The following is a 17,696-nucleotide window of genomic DNA, read 5'->3' as shown; positions in this document are numbered from 1 at the left end:
AAATAAAATAACGCACTAACTTTTTCAGTGCTAAATTTTTTAAACCGATATATGGCGGTAAGGTTATTGAAACTGGCAAATTACAACATGCGCCCCGTTATTAAATAGGAGTTGGCTATCCACCTAATATTGTGATACCATAAGTTTATAATATTTTACATAAGTGTGACACTTCCAATTCTTCACAACTTTACAGAGAGCTATTCACAAGACAGACTGCATTACGGGTTTCGTCGCAGTTTTGCGTCCGCTTGCTAACACGTCACACGTAGCCTTTGACAGCGCCTCGCTAGGAAGATATTTTCTTCTTGTGATGACGCCACTCCGTTACTAGCTCTCAGTAAAATATTCCCCAAAAGTGACAAACTTATGGACCAATATTATAGACTTATGGTGATACTCATGTACTTGTTGGTTTTGTTTTTTTTTTTTCGGTGACAGGTGCGGACTTTTTTAAGACGGTTCCATTTTCAATATACCTTGGAGTGAATGGTGTGAAGACCTTATGACCATATCCACCAATATTAAAATATATTTTATTTGAAGAAAAAAATTCCTGTAACTAAAAATCCCCAATTTTCCGAATATGTAGTTATGATATTTTGCACTTAAGCAAAACATTGATAGTCATTATTCTCAATAAAACCAACCATCTTTAGTATTGAGTAATTTAGGTTAAGAAAGATAGCTTACTCAAATTTAACGAGTTTCTATTACTAATTTTTAGCTTTAAGTAACTCTTGCGTCATTAAAGAAATACACTTCAGACGAAATGTAAAGAATTTCTAGTAAAAAACGGAAATAGTTATATAGTGTGATATGTTGTATATCGTATCGCGCAATATCAGACTAATTAAGGCGGAAATTTACTATATACGCATTCGATTAATATGATTTAATTTATACTAGTACATTTGCTTTAAATAAATGAAATTAATCAAATTGTTAAAATAAAATCTAAAAGAAGGGGGATAAATAAATCAAAATTGAACCTTAAAAACAAAACCCCACGACACTGCGGGCGACAGTAGAAAAACTACTACGCTAGGTTTCCTCACTCTCTCTTTCGCAGTAGAAAAACCGTTATCGTAAAAAACCCTGAAACTCTCCTCTCCTCCGTTTCCCCGCAAAACTTTGAAAATCTTCTATATAAGAAGACCAATCGCTATTTTCTCGGAGCAGTTTCTCAAAAGAGACCATCCCGTTGCGGTTTTAAATTTTATTCAGGCTCTTTCTAGCTAATATTCACATTTATAATAGCAAGTACGCGAAAGTTTATTTTGAATAAATGGGAGGAATATTAAGTTACTTTTGGGGTGCGAGTTGGGGCCCCACTGAAGATGACCCATCCTTGGACATTCCGGACCCCGATTCTGGTTTGACTCCGAGGGAGAAAAAGGCTGTAAGGGACACGTGGGCCCTCGTGCAAGCTGACTACAAAGCCAGCGGCATAGCCCTGTTTGTAAAGTATGCCTTTTCTTTTATTATTATTATTATTTTTTAAATCAATGTTATCGCTATTTGTTATTTACAAGCAATTTGCACGAAAAACGACAAGTTTTAAATAATAAGTAGGGCAAATGGGGAATTTTCCTTAAATTAAAGTATCATTTAATCTAAATGGTTTTCATGACATAACAAGCTAATATACATTAAAGGGACTTTCAAGGTAGATGTGAGGGGGCGGAAGTCGATTCAAAAAACGTCATCAGAGTGTAACTTTGTTAATGCAACGAACGGCGACCGAATGACGTATATTAAATTAACTTCACCCCCCCCCCCCGGCTCTCCCTTGAAAGTACCTTTAATGTATATTAGCTTGTGCTTAGTAGTACACCAATAAGGAAAGAACGAAGTGGGGGTTTTCCGTCGATTGCGCATTTAATACTGATATTGCGTAAGCAACATTTTATTATGTATATTCGCTATGGTCTTAGCATCAACCAACCTTTACAACGTTAACAAAATTATACATTTAAGATTTACTTTAATTAAATGTGGTAAAACTGCGCGACCATACGTCATTTCCGGTTATTCATTGAAGTGTGCTTATGATCTCCGTCTAAGTTCTTATCGTTCAAAGAACATCCCAACTTACGTTTTTTTTTAAATATGCGAAAATTCGCGATTCCTAAGCTGCAAATCAACATAAGCACGAAGATAAAACACGCCGAAGAAAGATGCATCGGCTCAGCTCTTCCACGCCCCGACCCAAAGATGACTAAAAGAAATTTCGTATCCCTAAAATAGCCAAGCTCTTCCGAGAATTTGTTTCCCCAATATCCAAAAAAAGGTGTGTAGGGAAAAGAAGCGAGGGATGATGGTGCACTTTTCTCAAAAAGAGGCGTCACGTGTATTACAGGGAAACCAGCGAAAGTCGCTCGTAATACCACGAAAAAAATATAACAAGCTTTTTCGTGATCTTCTCCTAACCGGTTTTGAATATATAATTGACGGCCGCCATAAGCTTTTAATTCCGTCAAAATAATAAAAAAAAATATATATATATAGAGGATAATTATTCGCGAAAAAATCTTTCGCGGAAACGATTGGCGTTTGGAGAAACCCCCTTTCGTTAGGATATAATTCTAGAATACGGAGGAGGAAACAATGAGTAATTCGTTTTAGACACGAAAAACTATAACCGAGATAACTTAGACGAAGGTCAAATTAAATTATCTCTTTTAGCGTTTACTTTTTCCCATATCGTTCTTTTTTATAGCGTTCTTTGACAAACGTATTTCTATACACGCGTTTATCAGTCAAGTGTAACTGTGTAGGAGGGGGTTTAAAACTAACGTCGGACTTTTAAGAGCGCTTTATAATCAGGGTTAATATTATAATCGCTCGACAATCGGAGGCCTGATAGAACTTGTGGAAAGCGGTCGATTATTAAGACTAGGAAAAGGCAGGCTCTTGAGTGATAATAATACACTTCGTCGATGAGGAGTGTTACAACGGGTTTAATAAGGCCAAATTAATTTTTTAAACCGCGGTTGCTAAGTAAAGCCGTATAATTTCTTTTACGATCGTCCGAAGAAGGATATAAGGAGTTTTGCAACTTCTTAATTCGAAGAAAATAGTACCAATGGGAACATTTATGTCTTTTATGATTAATGACGTAATGCTCGTTTAGAGACACATCCTTTTTCTAAATCTTGATGATCGACTATGTCCCCCTCTGCCGGGGCTTATCATTTTCTACTGAGCGTGTTTTGAAAGCGAAAACCACCAGAATGGAACCCTGACAAACCGCGGTAGCGTCCGTACCGAATCGATGACTGACTCGAGGGAAAACAATTCGCGGGTTTCCATAAAATTCTTCGACGTTTGACCGGTATTGAAATGGACGGATTTCGAAAATCCCGCGCGCTAAAATTGCAATTTCTGACCCATCGCGACTCGCGGATTTCAAAATTTGTTGAAACATGTTGGACAATGAATAACGATTGTTAGTGTTCCACTAATACAAGTTTGTCGAATCAAAGATAATTTAAACTCGTACCCTAGATTCGAAATCACTCTCTCGCGCGTTGCCGATAGCGTTTACCCACTTCCCGCCGGAACTGAGAAAAAATTCGCTCCATGGTTTGCGCCTTACCGCAACCACAGCCAATTTCGATAACGCGCTGCCGCGCTATATAGCGTGGCAGCGCGTGATCGAAGTTGGCCGAGCCACAACCGATGGAGCCCGATTTTTCTGAGGTCACGTGCCGGAAAAGGGTAAACGCTTCGTAACAAAAACGTCAATGGGAAAGCTCTCAGTATTCGAATCTAGGGTACGAGTTTAAATTATCTTTGGTCGAATATTGCTTATACAAGTGGTAAATAGGGAATATATTATTAACAATCAGTGGAAAAAGGTTAAAAAACCAGTAAACATTTACATTACCAAAACAGTATGTCATAAGTAGACCTTTATGTAACTTGAAATTTCCTAAAAGGAAAAGTTTCTACGGGCTTTAGTTTTGCCATGGCAACCAAAAATGTTTTTGATTACTTAAAATCTACATTTCCCTATGGAAATTAACATGGAGAAATCGCTGATTTTTTGGGTCCCCCCTTCAAAAATGTTTTAAATATTAAAAAATAAATTATGTTTAAAAAAATGTACATGCCTACTCCTATTTTTAACCATTTTAAATAATATAAAGCAAATTTACTTGTATTTACCCAATTTGTTTATTGCATTTACCCAAATTAACCTGAATTTACCTAATGTACAATTTTTTTTAAATATGTTTTAATATTTTTAAAATTTTCAAACCATTAAATCTGCGATTTCTCCAGGTTAATTTCCATAGGGAAAAAGTAGGTTTTAAGTTATCAAAAACATTTTTTGTTGCCATGGAAAAACTAAAGCCCGTCGAATTTTTTCCTTTTGGGAAATTTCAAGCTAGATAAAGGTTTACTTATCCCCCGAATTTGAACAAAATGACGTAACGCAGTAAGGGGAAATTTGTACACGCGTTCCTAAAAGTTACAGGGGGAGGGGAGAGACCGAAGACATATCACAATGTTTTAACGAAACCTAAATTGACAATTATTTCAAGGTATATTAGCAACTGAATAATTGTTTTTTTTTTTATTTGCGATGGCATGATTATTGTTCTACGGCAAATAAATCAATTAGCTTATTTTTTGAAGAAATTTAAAAGTTTTAAAGTTCATCATGTAATTTAAGGGGTCGAGTATAACCAAATGTTAACCTTCGTTAATGGGGGGGAGTCTATATTTTTTTGCGTTACTTAATTTACAATTCATACAATAAAGTTATCACCACCTGTAAAATAAAAGTTTGAAAAACCGCGTCTTGTCCAAGTAGGGCCCCCAACAAAAGACATTCGGTGCCAACGTCGACTTTCGCTTTTATACAGTTTCACCAGATGCTAAAACTGTCTAATTTTCCGGTATTTCTGGGAAATTTGCGCAGGATGCAAGGCCACCCCCCATTGCATTTATTATGAATCCGAAAATATCGAAACGGGGACTATTACTTTATTAGGCAAATAATTTTGGCCTGCCCCCCGAGCTGTTTACGTCCTATTTCGAGCTACAGTAGTGCTTGGACGAATTGATAGCTCTTCGCAACTTCAGGCAGGCTAATAGTTTAAAGGGTACTCGAGGAAAGTTCCATAGGTGAATAACTGCCATCTGCCCTAAGTATTCCGAAGCCACGCCACTATCAACATTTTACATTAAGTCCTAGGCAATGTCTAGCTCTAAATTGGCGGTAAACAGCAGGCTAGGGGCAGGGCCTAGCCAATTTTTAGTGGGACGACTGCTACTCTACGAAATTAGCGTCCTACGTTTATCTCCAAAGTTTACCGAGTCATTCGACCCGAGGGGCTAACCACTCTTAGAAAGTCTGTACACCGGATTACGCTTAGATTAGCACTGCCAAAGGCAGGGACTTCAAAGATTACGCGTAATCCCATTAGTACAGTCAAAGGTACGGCTCTGTACACCGATTACGCGGAGTGATCAGCCCCTCGATTCGACCCTAGAAACTTCATAGTTTTTATTGTACTCTCTCAAAGCACGAACAAGCCTGCCATCTTGAATATAAATTTGGAGTTAAAAGCCTAACTATGTATCGTATCAGCGATAAATTTAGCGGGACTATTCAAGATAAGCGCTATTAAAACCACGCGTCAGGGGTAGAAGTAAAACGCGGCCGAGAGCTCGAGTATCGTACAAGGACGAAAGCCTCCATTATTATTCTATAAATTTGCCCTTTGGTAGCCTTAGAGAGGCTTTTTATTGAAATTTGCTACCTGTCGCGTATTTTAACGGACTCCCTTTTCATAGTCTCCGAGCGGATGGGGCTTTTTGAAGGTCTAAATATTACAATTCCCCGTACAGGTAGAGAGTCAAGCGGGTATACGTAGCGACGGTGCAGGCTTTCCGAGATAGGATTTCGAAATTCCATAATTAGTTTTTCCGACGGAGATTCCACACCCCCCCTCCGGGCCCTCCCCCGGAGGTACCTAAATAAGGTACCCTAGGGATAGTCCTTCATTTCTGTTGGAAAGCAATCTCCAGCTTATAAGCTAACGTGCCGCTCTCCCGGTCCTATCTATATATATATATATATAGGTATCACCCCGGGAGATGCAGTTGCGAGTACGTTTTGGGGTGCCCTGGTAATATAATAAAATATTTTGATGCGAATTTCGGGAATACCCGTTGAATTTTTTTCTTCAAAAAATGTGCTTAGTACTGTTGAAAAACGCAATGATATCCCAAAAAATATTAGAGCGAAACAGACAGACGTAAATTGAGTTTCATAAGCTAATTCTTATTTCTCTATGTCTATTATCGAGTAAGCGTGAGGGCGTTTATTGTATACATTAATACATAATTGAATAATTAACAGATATAATATACCCATAAGAGGATAAGAAATCATCTAGCTTTAGCCGTATTACAGCTGTCTCTCTCACCGAGGCTTTTAAAAGAGAGGGGGGGGGCGAAGAAAACTGTACCTTCAAGCATTCTCAATGATCGTGAGATATGTCGTTTTCAAAGTACGGCCAACTATATTCCATTGTAGGGCTGTTATCGGTACGAACTTTGGAAGTTGGTCGTGAAGCTACCGTGGTGGGGTCTAAAAATACGATAATTTGGTCGTCGCTTTAGGGATACATACTGTCTTAGGTTTGAACAACGCGAGACAAGAGGCGGATGTTTATGGGAATTATATATTTTCGCATTAGGGGACCAAGCAATGACGAACGAAAATAGACCGGAAATCATTAACACTCGAAAATTGCGGGTTCCTCTCTTGAAAGGGTTCTTCAAGCACCGTTTTTAAATGCCGCAAAAAATAAAACCGCTATTAAGGTTTTTTACGGTTCTCCGAATCATAAATATATATATATATATATATATATATAGATATATATATATATATATAGATATATATATATATATATTTCTGCCATACACGTATACAAGAGCTTCGCAAAAGATTAGTTTCAATAAAAATGGCAGGGATTTTCGCTTTGACTTTTGGCTCGACTTCTTGGGAGAAAAGCAGTCAATCCGCCCTCTCGCGCTTTTCTTTCTCGGCTTCGTAATTGACATTTAGCCTTTCTGGACGGGTTCGTTAAAATTGAGAGGGTTGGATTGGCGCCTATCGACGATGGAAAATAAATTGAAAGCCTTTTTACTCTTCGAGAATGAGAAAAAAATAGCGGTAGCGAGTGAGCCGAACTTGTTAACAAGAATTTTCAAAACCCTTGCCGCGATGAATTCCCCTAAAGGCCTTTTCCATCTATTTTTCAATTTTAAAAGTTGGGTATTTTTGATAGCTATTGAAATCGTTCGGTATGTAACGTACGCGTACATTTCGACTTTGTCTACATACTTTTTTAAATTAAGACTGACTTGGTTGAAAATTATATTTTTAGTTAGTGCTGATAATTTCTGAACTACGTTTTTTGTTCATTAAGGAATTTTAATTTTAAGTGATATTTCTGGCTAATTCGAGGGACCCCACAACCCGCGTACTCACTATTGTGATATTTGAATTTCGTACCAATTGATACCGGCATCTAACTCCAAAAACATGGCGATCTAATTTCCAAAAACCAGGTAACTCAAAAAACTCGGTTTGGCGAAAAATTAATTTAAATTACCGTGTTCGCGTTTCGCAACCTTATTTTTAGAACCAGGTAACTCAAAATATTCAATTTCGATAAAATTCCTCTTGGGTTTTTTAAGTATAAGATGATTGGAAATTGATTCAATTTTAAATTTAATATTTAAAACATATTTAATACATCGGGGCATTGTGTGTATTTAAAATGTCCGTTACATCTTGTTTCATTTGGCCAAATACGAAGATGCGTTTAGGGTTTGGGAAATTGGGTCTATTTGTTTCCTATCCACCCAAAAAATATACAGATATATTTTGCATATAATCGGCTTTTAAGAGAGTAAAAATGAGACGTCGTCCAAGCCTTTTGGTTCGTTCAAATGGCAAATAACGTTTTATTAGGGACCTAGGAAAATACGTCGGAATTACAAATAGTAATCTCTCTTTTTCGCCCGAGGGATAATTCACCGTAATATAAGAGCTGTTATTAAGGAAAATACGCCAATTGTTCGTCGACGAAACAAAATTGCAATATGCTGTATAAGTCATACATGCCATTACACTTCTTATAAATAATAAAAACGTAAATATAAGCTAGGATCTACCGAGAAAAAACGTGATATATAGCCAACCGTGTCTCACTCATAGCGCGAGAAGGAATTTGAGAGGTGTACGAATATCAAATTTAAAACGACGAATAGTTTTGTCGAATATTATTGAATGAAAAAAACAGGTCCTCTTAAATGATCAAACAACAAATACTATTTAGTTTTAAAGATTTACTTTGCTGTTCTAGGTAATTCCACAACACTCCAAGGCTCAATAACATAGCCAATAAGACACCTAACAGCTGTCCGTGCCGTGCAGCAGCAGCACCACACAATACGTTAATATCCATCGACAGTGGCGTAAATAGCGCCCCGCAAACCCCGCGGTGCGGGGGGGGGGGGGCAAACGTTTATGATTAAAATCGGTGCTATTTAAAAGAGCCCCTGAGTCGTTTTTCGAGGGGGGCCCCGGAGTTCCTAGTTACGCCACTGTCCATCGACTATTTGATATGGAACAAGATGTCACTGACATTTAAGTACTCACAATCCCCCCCCGATGTATTAAATATATTTCAAATATTAAATTTCGACTAGAACAAATTTCCAATCATCTTGTACATTAACTCCTGGTTTTGGAAATAAAGTAGCGAAACGTGAACACGTTAATTTAAATTAATTTTTAGACAAAACGAACTTTTCGAGTTACCTTTTTTTGGTAATAAGGTAGCGAAACGCGAACGAGATGTGGGGTCCCGCGAATTGACCAGAAATCTCATGTAAAATTAAAATTTCTTAATGCAACCGAAAATGTAGTTCAGAAATGTTCAGTACTACCTAAAAATATAATATTCAACCAAGTCGCTCTTAATTTAATGAAAGTAGGTACATTTTAAGGCGAAAATCGCCAAAAATCACTAAAATGAGCAAATGCCCCACTTCCGGATTGTGTGTAAAAATGAATATTTGCGAACATTTTTCAAGGTCTATTCAATCGAATAGGTTTTACAAAAAAAAATGCTAATAGCTTGATGACGGCCAACTTTGATTAACACTGATTGCGCTATTATATGTTAAGTGCTCGATCTCATATTAAAAATTGCATTATATTAGTTATTTATGCCTGGCGACAACGCACTTGTACTAAGATCACGTACGGCGTAGCCGCCGCCGAATCTTACATAACTCTTCAATAATTAGGTCTAGAATGGTCAATGATATGTCAATCGACAGAAAATATCAGATCCTCAATAGCCCAATATTCATTTTCGGGTTGGGAGCCCACAAGTTGTTAATTTTTTTCATCTTGGTGATTTTTGGCGATTTTAGATTTTAGATCTTTTTTTTTTTATTCAAGGAAGAAAGGGCTGATAGAGTCTGAGAAGACCGCGAGCCCGGCGAAACACCATCTGATTAATCAGGGCGAGATATGTGTAACGGCCACGCCAACGGGGGGATACGTGGGGACAGGGGTGGGGACACCCGTGGCGGAAGTATTCCGACCACCCGTTGGGGAATTGGTAGTCATCCTCACACGACCATCCACAAACTCTGCCTCCCGGACGCCTGGGATTACAGGAGTGAGCCACTACTCCCGGCAGATTTTAGATCTACATACTTTTTTTAAATGGTGTTTGCGTTTCGTTACCTTATTTCCAAAAACAGGTAACTCAAAAAATCCATTTTTGATAAAATTCCTCTTGGGTACAAGATGATTGACAATTTCTTCAAATTCAAATTTAATAAATTAATATTTAAAATATATTTAATACATCGGGAGAAATGTGTGTACTTAAATGTCCGTGACATCTAGTTATACTTTAGTATAAATAGTCTCATGTTTGTTTAATTAACACTCGTAAAGCGAAACCAACTTTTTTGGAACAGCGATAAGCAACAATCTTCTTGGTAGGTCTAGAATTACAATAAGCATCCTTTCGGGAGGAATGCGGCAACGAAACATTAACATAGAAATATCAAACAATTAGCGCCCGGCAGAGACATTTCGAAATCTAATTGCTAGACTACGCGTAATTAAAAGTCTTTTTTTTTCACCCCGCAGATTTTTCAAGACGCATCCCGAGTACCAGAAACATTTCAAGGGTTTCGCGACCGTGCCCCTCGATCAGCTGGCGACCAACCCTAGAGTCCACGCGCACGCGGCAGCTGTACTTTACGCAATCACGTCTTTCGTCGACAATTTGGACGACATTGCGTGTCTGAAAGAAATGTTACTCAAAACGGCCAAGAATCACTACGGAAGAGGAATTGTCGTTCAACAATTCGAGGTATGACCACGAACCGGATAATCGTCTCTAGCATTGTTGCGTAATGTTGTTTCAGCGGGTTTCAATTTAATGTTCATTGATATAGCGAAAAGCCTTTCTAAACGCACTTCCGTAAAATAAATTTGAACTTACGTTTCAGAATCTAGCGAAGGTGATTTTGGATTTCATGGCGGAACGATTTGGCGGCAAAATAACGCCAGTCGCGGCTGAAGGATGGACTAAGGTTCTTCACGCGGTAAATTCCATCATCGGAGAAGGTCTCGAAAAGGCTAAAAAGGGGCAAATAGAATGAACTTACCGTTTTATTTCTTTCCGGGAAATCAGAATGGGGAAATTTATTGAATTGAAAACAGAATAGATTATCTTGCAGACGGAAGCACACTGATTAATGTGCCTTATTTTTCTATGAATATACACGTTTTAATGATTTTAATTTAGTTTTTATCCGAAAAACAACTATAGTTTGGATTAGGTCATTATGATCTTAAGTCCTTTCCAGCATGGACTAATTAGTCCATGTTTCCAGTCTCTTTATTCATAGCCCCTCTCCCCCGCCTTATCGGGTAACCAGGGTAATTACATTAAAAAAACGATAAGACAAAAGTAAAATGAATTGTTTTGGTGTACCTCAATGCTTATTTATTAAACGTCTAATTGACACGTGTACTGTAAAATTTGTATTTATATTTACGTTTTATAGACAATCATCGTTTAAATGTGGCAGTTAACCCTAAATTATTCGGGTCAAATTCACGATTACTCGCTTCCGCTCTCAAAAGAAGTTACGAGAAACTTCCTACTAATAATTTACTCTAATGCAGTATTGGAACTACTAGAAAAACTACCATGGTGTTAAAACAAGTGGTTGCGTAAAGATCTCCAAAAGGCGCCCTCCCAAATAAATTAAACACGATAATAAATCGTAATCTGGTCATATTTTTTTAAAGATAGCACGTATTACTGAGCTTGAGCTATTATAGAGAAACGTACAAATTGTCTGTTTTTGAGATTATTAAATAAAACTCTTTTATTGTACTTTTTGAATCTTCTCTTTAAATAAGTGTTTAAACTCAAAATTAAACGTTTTAAATATCATGTTCATTCTTCGCCATAAAAAGTGTATGAATAAATTAATTATTGACGGAATTTATATTACACTTAACTAGAAGTCAATCTTTCTAAATGTATTTAAATTTCTTACTTCACTAACTGTGATGAAAGAAAACAACTCATATCAACACTATACAATGGTCTTTGTTTTAAGATATATATGTACAGATATATTTACAACTTTGTAGTAAAAAACTACCATTTGGAAAAACTGGTGGAATGTCTAATAAAAAGTATAAGGGTACAAGAATACAATTACCTTGTAAATGAAATAAATGAAATTTTTCAGGATGTAAATCATAGTGAAAGAATAATATAGTGTGTGTATTATTTCGGGGGAGTATGCCTAAGTGGTTTTGGTAAGTCAATACCATAAAACCTCTACTTTAAAAACTGTAATTTATATCTCCTTCTTCAAAAGGAAAACCAGGTGACATTAAACCAAAAACAGATGGCTTCTTAAGTCCACATTAAAATTTTCCATAACTTTTTAACTTTAGTAAATAAATAAAATCTTTAAAATATTTCACTGAATCATTTCTTGACTTAGGAAAAAATTTATAATTTGAATAACTTGAAATGAGGGAGCTTGTTCCACTTTGTAGGCTAAGGATGGGAACTACAAAACACTCGAGGAATTTATTTTGCAGTAATGCAGGACACATGCAAGCTTTTATTAAATAAAAGGAAAAATACCCTATGTAGTTTTCTAGCTCAAGGCAACTAAGTGAAACAAGCTCCATTATTACAAAGGTTTTACATAATTCCAATCCCACACTCATTTATCTACTATAAATAGTACAATACTGGATTCTCCTTTCCCTTCATACAACCCCCAGATACACCAAAATATAAAAACGCAATGGAAGAAAGAAATGCTGAATATCATTGCACCAACCCAAAGTACCCCCCACAAAAAAAACTATTCCACTGCTATCTCTGAAATTTTAAGCTCATTCAGTAACTCGGACGCCTTTTTAGGGGACGTTTTTTTGTAATTCCTTTTACGACATTTTTTCTTGGCCAATAAAGGTTGATCACAGTCATTGACTGCATCTTTTTCACACATATTATCAGCCTCACTGAACAGAACACTCTGTTGCGCAAGGTTGTTTTCTTGCTTATTGAGCTCTGGATCATTAGGAACATGAGAATTATTGTCCTCAGTCTTGGACACTTTGCTTTCTTTAGATTTTGTGCCATTATCTGGAGTCTTTGGCTTTGAAATTTTTCTGGGAAGCCAATAGGAGCTCTCATTTTTTGAGAGTTTTTCACGAAAACTTTTGATAAAACTGGCAAAAACAGTTTTCACAACTAATACAGAGTCTTTGTCGTAATATCGGGAAAGAAGGGACTCTGATTTGTAACTTTGTAAGGCTAAGTAAGTATGTAGTAATAAGTGGGGAAACCGCGAGGTGAAATAAGTAAGAAATCCTTCAGGCAAATGACCCAAGGATATTTGAACCTCTTGCGGTAGCTCTTGATAATGGTGTTTCTGAAAACCAGTACCACATTTTAAATTGTTAGTATGTGTTTTCAAAAATTAAAAAAGGTACTTACCTTATTCCTCATTGCTCTAAGCAAATCTCGAACTGAATGACCTTTATAGGTTCTAAACTTGCGAAGATCAGCTTGCAGCTCTTCGGTGATGCAAATACGCCAGTCTCCTCTTACAACGCAAAAACCACCCTTCTCTAACAACTGTACAATGGGACTATCTGGAGGTTCTTTTTCTATTCTATCACTGACATCCTACGCAAAAACAAGTCATTTCAGTAAGCCATCCACCCACCTTAAAAACCAAAAATATTAATCACCTGGAAAAAAATTAATTGTTTTTCCTTTGACCAAAAGATGGGGTGTTTTTGAACTATAAAAGTAGTAGGTCTCTCTTCTGGCTTTCTTTCGAGCATTTGAGAAATGAGAGAGCGCTCGATGCAATAAATGTCACCAATTCCATTTAAATCTAAACCCTCATCAAAGTGATTTAGTTTGTACTCTCCATTCATAATATTAGATTGTTGTCTCAGAGAGTCTCCGAAAGGATGTTTCCCCCCAGATATTACGTAGTAAAAGACACAACCAAGAGAAAAAATATCGACAGCACATGTCTGAAACAGGCATGATTTGTAAATTTGATTTTTTCATATACCAGGCTATAGAGATACTTACAGTTCTACTCTCTCCGGTCATCATTTCTGGAGCAATCCAGCCTTCCGTTCCAGTTGCTCCTGATCTCCTGGAAAAGGAAACTCTTCCTTGCGCCAATTTTTTACAAAGGCCAAAATCCGAAATCATAGCTTTTATTTCTCCTGCAGAATTTGGCACGGATATCAGGACATTTTGAGGTTTAATGTCACGGTGAACTATTACCATAATGAACTTGGATTTATAAATATTAAGAACACCTGTATGATAGCTATAAGTTGATTGCTTACCAATTTTAAGGGAATGCAAATGAGCCACTCCAGAGGTGGCTTGTTCTAGCAAAAGCATAGGATCTAAATTGCGTCTATCAAACTGGGAATTTTCAACGTAGTCTTTCAACGTGGCAACACACAACTCTAGGGCAATGTATCGGAACTGATGGTCTTCTTCCATACAGAAATACCGAATCACATTGGGGTGATGATCAGACTCCCTAAGCAATTCCACTTCACGATTTGCTAACACAAAGCATTCTGGTAAAATTCTTTTTATCGCAGCATCACGATTATCAAATTTTCCTCTGCAAGTGTTCGTGTGTTTAATATAAAATAAGATAACTATCTTATATAAACATACTTAAAAACAAACGTTCCTTCGCAACCATGACCAAGAACATCAGAGGAATTAAACAATATCTTGCCAATTTTATAATTTCCTTCGGGTAACCCTTCCAAAACAGACACATTACCAAATGTCGAGTTTCCACTACGTGACGTTCTTTGGTATTCTTTGGCCTAAAAGTTATATTAAAAACCAGTTAAAGCTCAACTTCCAGTGGAAGAAAATTTAAGAGGACAGCGTAATAATACCTGAGGGTAGAGATATATAACGCAAACTAAAAGAATAGTCAGAAGCACAAAAAGTATCACTGAAACTCCGGATATATCAGTTACAATGTTCACGGAGGTATGAGGGATTGAAATGTATTTGCTTTTGTTGAAGTCTCTGGAGTAAACACTTCCCTTTTTCTGGTTTTCGTTGGGGAATGAATATGGTTCCGTAATTGATTCATTAGCGCTAGGGGAAGATGAATTATAATTATCTTCAGCCTTCAAACTAGAGTTTCTTTCCAAATCCTTTAATCTCAATTCTGAATCTGTTGGTTTCACCAAAGGGGGAGGATCTATCACTCCGGCTATTTGAGGCCTTGGATTAATGTTGAATGTGGAATACTGAGGTACTTCGTAATAACCTGAAAAAAAATTAAAATTGGAAATTATGTGAGAAGGTACATTTCAGAGTAGCTTCCTCAATACCAAGTATGAGAACATTTTTTTCTGGCTCTTTTTCCTTGGAATCTTCTGATCCATTTTTAGAAACAACAGGAATATTAGTGGAGGGCTCTGTATTTGAATTTTCTTTATCAATTTCAGATTTAACAGTGTCTTCTTTTGGGCCTTCTAAAAGTAATTGACTCCATGGCTAGAAATTCAAGTTAAATGAAAATAATTTGAAGGCATATAACATTAGACGATGGGAAAAATGGCGCACCTTTAAAACCGGTTGATTTTCATCCACTAAAGAAGGCAGAGCGTATGGTCCATGCTCATATTCACCAATATACAAAGCTGGACTATAAAACAATAAATTTTTTTTAAGTACAATGAGCTTTAAAAGGTGAAAACTATTTTCCTGCTCTATGCTGTCTGGAGCTACATCACTACCAACTTCTTACATTCAAAATTGACTGTAAACTGCTCGGGGTCAGGCCAAAAGTGTTCAACTAACTTACACACACAAGCAACTGAACCTCAAATTTGGAGCATGCTTAGATGCCAAACAAAGAAAGTTTCATATTGAAGTTAAATTAAATCGTACTAAAGTTTAGTTTCTTGATCAGGTTCTAGAAGTCTGTTCTTCCAATCCTGAGAGGAAACTCTACTCGTGAGATGATTTAACGTTTCAGGATCTACGCTGGTTATTGATAGCCTTCGTAAACCTTCATTTTCCAACAAATACATGCCTACAACTGGAGCTCCATAGTCTAGATCCCAAACTAATTGGCCTAAAAAAATCACCTAATTCTTTATACATGGCCAAGGTTTCCTACAAAATTTCATTCTTTATTACCAGATAATTTATCAATAGTCAAAATTCGACCTGTTGAACTGGAGGTGAAATGAGCTAAATCTAAAAAAAGTCGTCATAAGTTCGTTGTTTGTGGAAATTCATAACAGGCAGTTCATACTATAATCTTGGCTTGCTTCATGATTTCTGTGAGATGAATAATCAAAGAATGTAACATTCCATGTTTTGGTTCTTGTTTTACTATCATACATTGTTATATGATACTCTAAAAAGTGTGGAGATAAATTTCAGATCCCATTGCAATTGATTGTCATTATCTAAGGAAATTTATTCTACCTGTTCTACCAATAAAAATGGAATTAACAGATGCAGGGCATATTTTGTCTGAACTATGTAAAGAAAGTTTCTCCACTTTGGAGCCAGTAGCCGGGTCAATGGCAAACCAGGTATCAATTTTTTTACCTAGAAATTCCAATTATTATATATTGCAAAATATTACACTTGGTCATACGGAAACGTTTCTACCTGTATAAAGAATTCCATCGCTACTTTTACAAGGTGAAGCAGCCACAAGTTCAGGTATGGTAAAGGGCAATTTTTTTAAAGCACCCTTTTGTCCCTTCTTAGCACCTACACTACTATAAGCATATAAACTCCCGTCCTTTGGATCAGGTAAAAACGTTTGGCTATACAAAGTAGAAACAAATTTATAATACAAACTTCATCTAAAAAATTATAAGAAAGTTTTAATTATTAATGTACCTCTGTCCAGGATCAAAGGGCACTTTTAAAACTGGATCTATATAGTTTTGTACAATAAAATTGATTAATTTACTGAACTGATTCTGTCCCATATTAAATATTTAAAGAATAGTACAATTACTACCTTCTTTGAGAGCCCATTTTATAGCTCCAGTGTTTTTGTGCACTGCATAAAGTGCACCATCTAATGTGGAAACTAAAACTGTATGTTCTAAGACTTCAAGATTTTGTTGCTGAAAATCAAGAAATTGAATTTTCTAGGGATTCTTTAAATGCACTATGGCGTTGCGACTTTTTTTTGGCTACTAATTTATTACTATTATTATCTTGTAATGTTAAAATTTCGGGGATATACTGCTTGTGAATTTAAAACTATAAAATTTTGGTATGTGATAGAAAAAGTATTTTTTTCTAATCAAAATTCAAGGAAAGGATGTGTATAATATTACTTGTACTATTTTTTATGCAATAAATACTGTGACAATTTAAAAAATGGGCATTTGTATATAGATGTATTTCTTAAATTCTTATGGTCTTAGGGGGTGTAATGTAATGAAGACCATTATCACAATCACCATTTCTCTTGTTGATATAAAAATGGAAGGGGACATATTACAATGATTTATTTAATTGTATATGATACACAAATATCAAACGTAGGTTTAATAATAGTCTGATTAGCTGTTATGCTGACAATTTATAAATGGATCTAAATGTTATTCAGTGCTGCTGGAAAGAGCATTAGACCAAGTCTTACTGAGGAATTAAAAACACTTCTTACCAACGTTTCATTTAAACATATACCGATAAGTAATGAAGAAAAAATTAAAGTTAAAGCGCTTTTTTTGATAAATGTTAATGGATCCATTTAATTTTTATAAGATTAGCTACACTTATAAATTGTTTCGATATGATTACAATTCGCTAACATGACGAAACACATGTCAAATTGTCAATAACATGATACATTGGCTACGCGCTACCTGAGAGCAAAAGTCAAGTAAGTCGAGATACGTGACTATTGAAAGAAATTCAAAATAAGAATCCTTGAGTGTTTTTAAATTAAGGTGACTTAGTACAAAATTTTCAATGTATATTTTAACTCTATTTTTATCAATTTGCATTATTTGATTATCATTGTTATTATGCTAG

General features: G+C 36.1%; 2 protein-coding genes across 2 annotated transcripts; one reads left to right on the top strand and one right to left on the bottom strand.

Moving 5' to 3' along the window:
* Positions 1-1,148: 1,148 nt before the first annotated feature.
* Positions 1,149-10,929, top strand: LOC149932609 (globin-like). The gene is made up of 3 exons (XM_090155156.1): positions 1,149-1,467; positions 10,211-10,436; positions 10,576-10,929. Exons 1-3 carry the CDS (start codon positions 1,289-1,291, stop codon positions 10,726-10,728), a joined length of 558 nt encoding a protein of 185 aa, XP_090011282.1. The 5' UTR covers positions 1,149-1,288; the 3' UTR covers positions 10,729-10,929.
* Positions 10,930-11,672: 743 nt separating this feature from the next.
* Ire1 (serine/threonine-protein kinase/endoribonuclease Ire1) lies at positions 11,673-17,463 on the bottom strand. Its single transcript, XM_090155155.1, has 17 exons — positions 17,326-17,463; positions 16,669-16,777; positions 16,545-16,581; positions 16,308-16,468; positions 16,119-16,244; positions 15,943-16,047; positions 15,825-15,884; positions 15,573-15,759; positions 15,246-15,327; positions 15,011-15,176; positions 14,564-14,946; positions 14,331-14,488; positions 13,985-14,274; positions 13,719-13,912; positions 13,364-13,657; positions 13,107-13,298; positions 11,673-13,041 (listed from the first exon to the last, which is right to left on the bottom strand). Exons 1-17 carry the CDS (start codon positions 17,410-17,412, stop codon positions 12,469-12,471), a joined length of 3,204 nt encoding a protein of 1,067 aa, XP_090011281.1. The 5' UTR covers positions 17,413-17,463; the 3' UTR covers positions 11,673-12,468.
* Positions 17,464-17,696: the final 233 nt, after the last annotated feature.

This window comes from Leiobunum rupestre, chromosome 8, assembly GCF_980474605.1.
Source record: "Leiobunum rupestre chromosome 8, qqLeiRupe1.1.hap1, whole genome shotgun sequence".
NCBI lineage: Eukaryota > Metazoa > Arthropoda > Arachnida > Opiliones > Sclerosomatidae > Leiobunum > Leiobunum rupestre.
This window is presented reverse-complemented; position numbering and strand designations above follow the sequence as displayed.

What these genes read in the sequence shown, in the direction of transcription:
- LOC149932609 (XM_090155156.1), top strand. Translation starts at nt 1,289, where the DNA reads ATGGGAGGAATATTAAGTTACTTTTGGGGTGCGAGTTGGGGCCCCACT. An exon ending in GGCATAGCCCTGTTTGTAAA is followed by an intron (nt 1,468 to 10,210) that starts GTATGCCTTTTC and finishes TTCACCCCGCAG; the next exon opens with ATTTTTCAAGACGCATCCCG. An exon ending in TTGTCGTTCAACAATTCGAG is followed by an intron (nt 10,437 to 10,575) that starts GTATGACCACGA and finishes CTTACGTTTCAG; the next exon opens with AATCTAGCGAAGGTGATTTT.
- Ire1 (XM_090155155.1), bottom strand. Translation starts at nt 17,412, where the DNA reads ATGGATCCATTAACATTTATCAAAAAAAGCGCTTTAACTTTAATTTTT. An exon ending in TGAAGCAAGCCAAGATTATA is followed by an intron (nt 15,885 to 15,942) that starts GTATGAACTGCC and finishes GACTTTTTTTAG; the next exon opens with ATTTAGCTCATTTCACCTCC. An exon ending in AAAATCAACCGGTTTTAAAG is followed by an intron (nt 15,177 to 15,245) that starts GTGCGCCATTTT and finishes TTGAATTTCTAG; the next exon opens with CCATGGAGTCAATTACTTTT.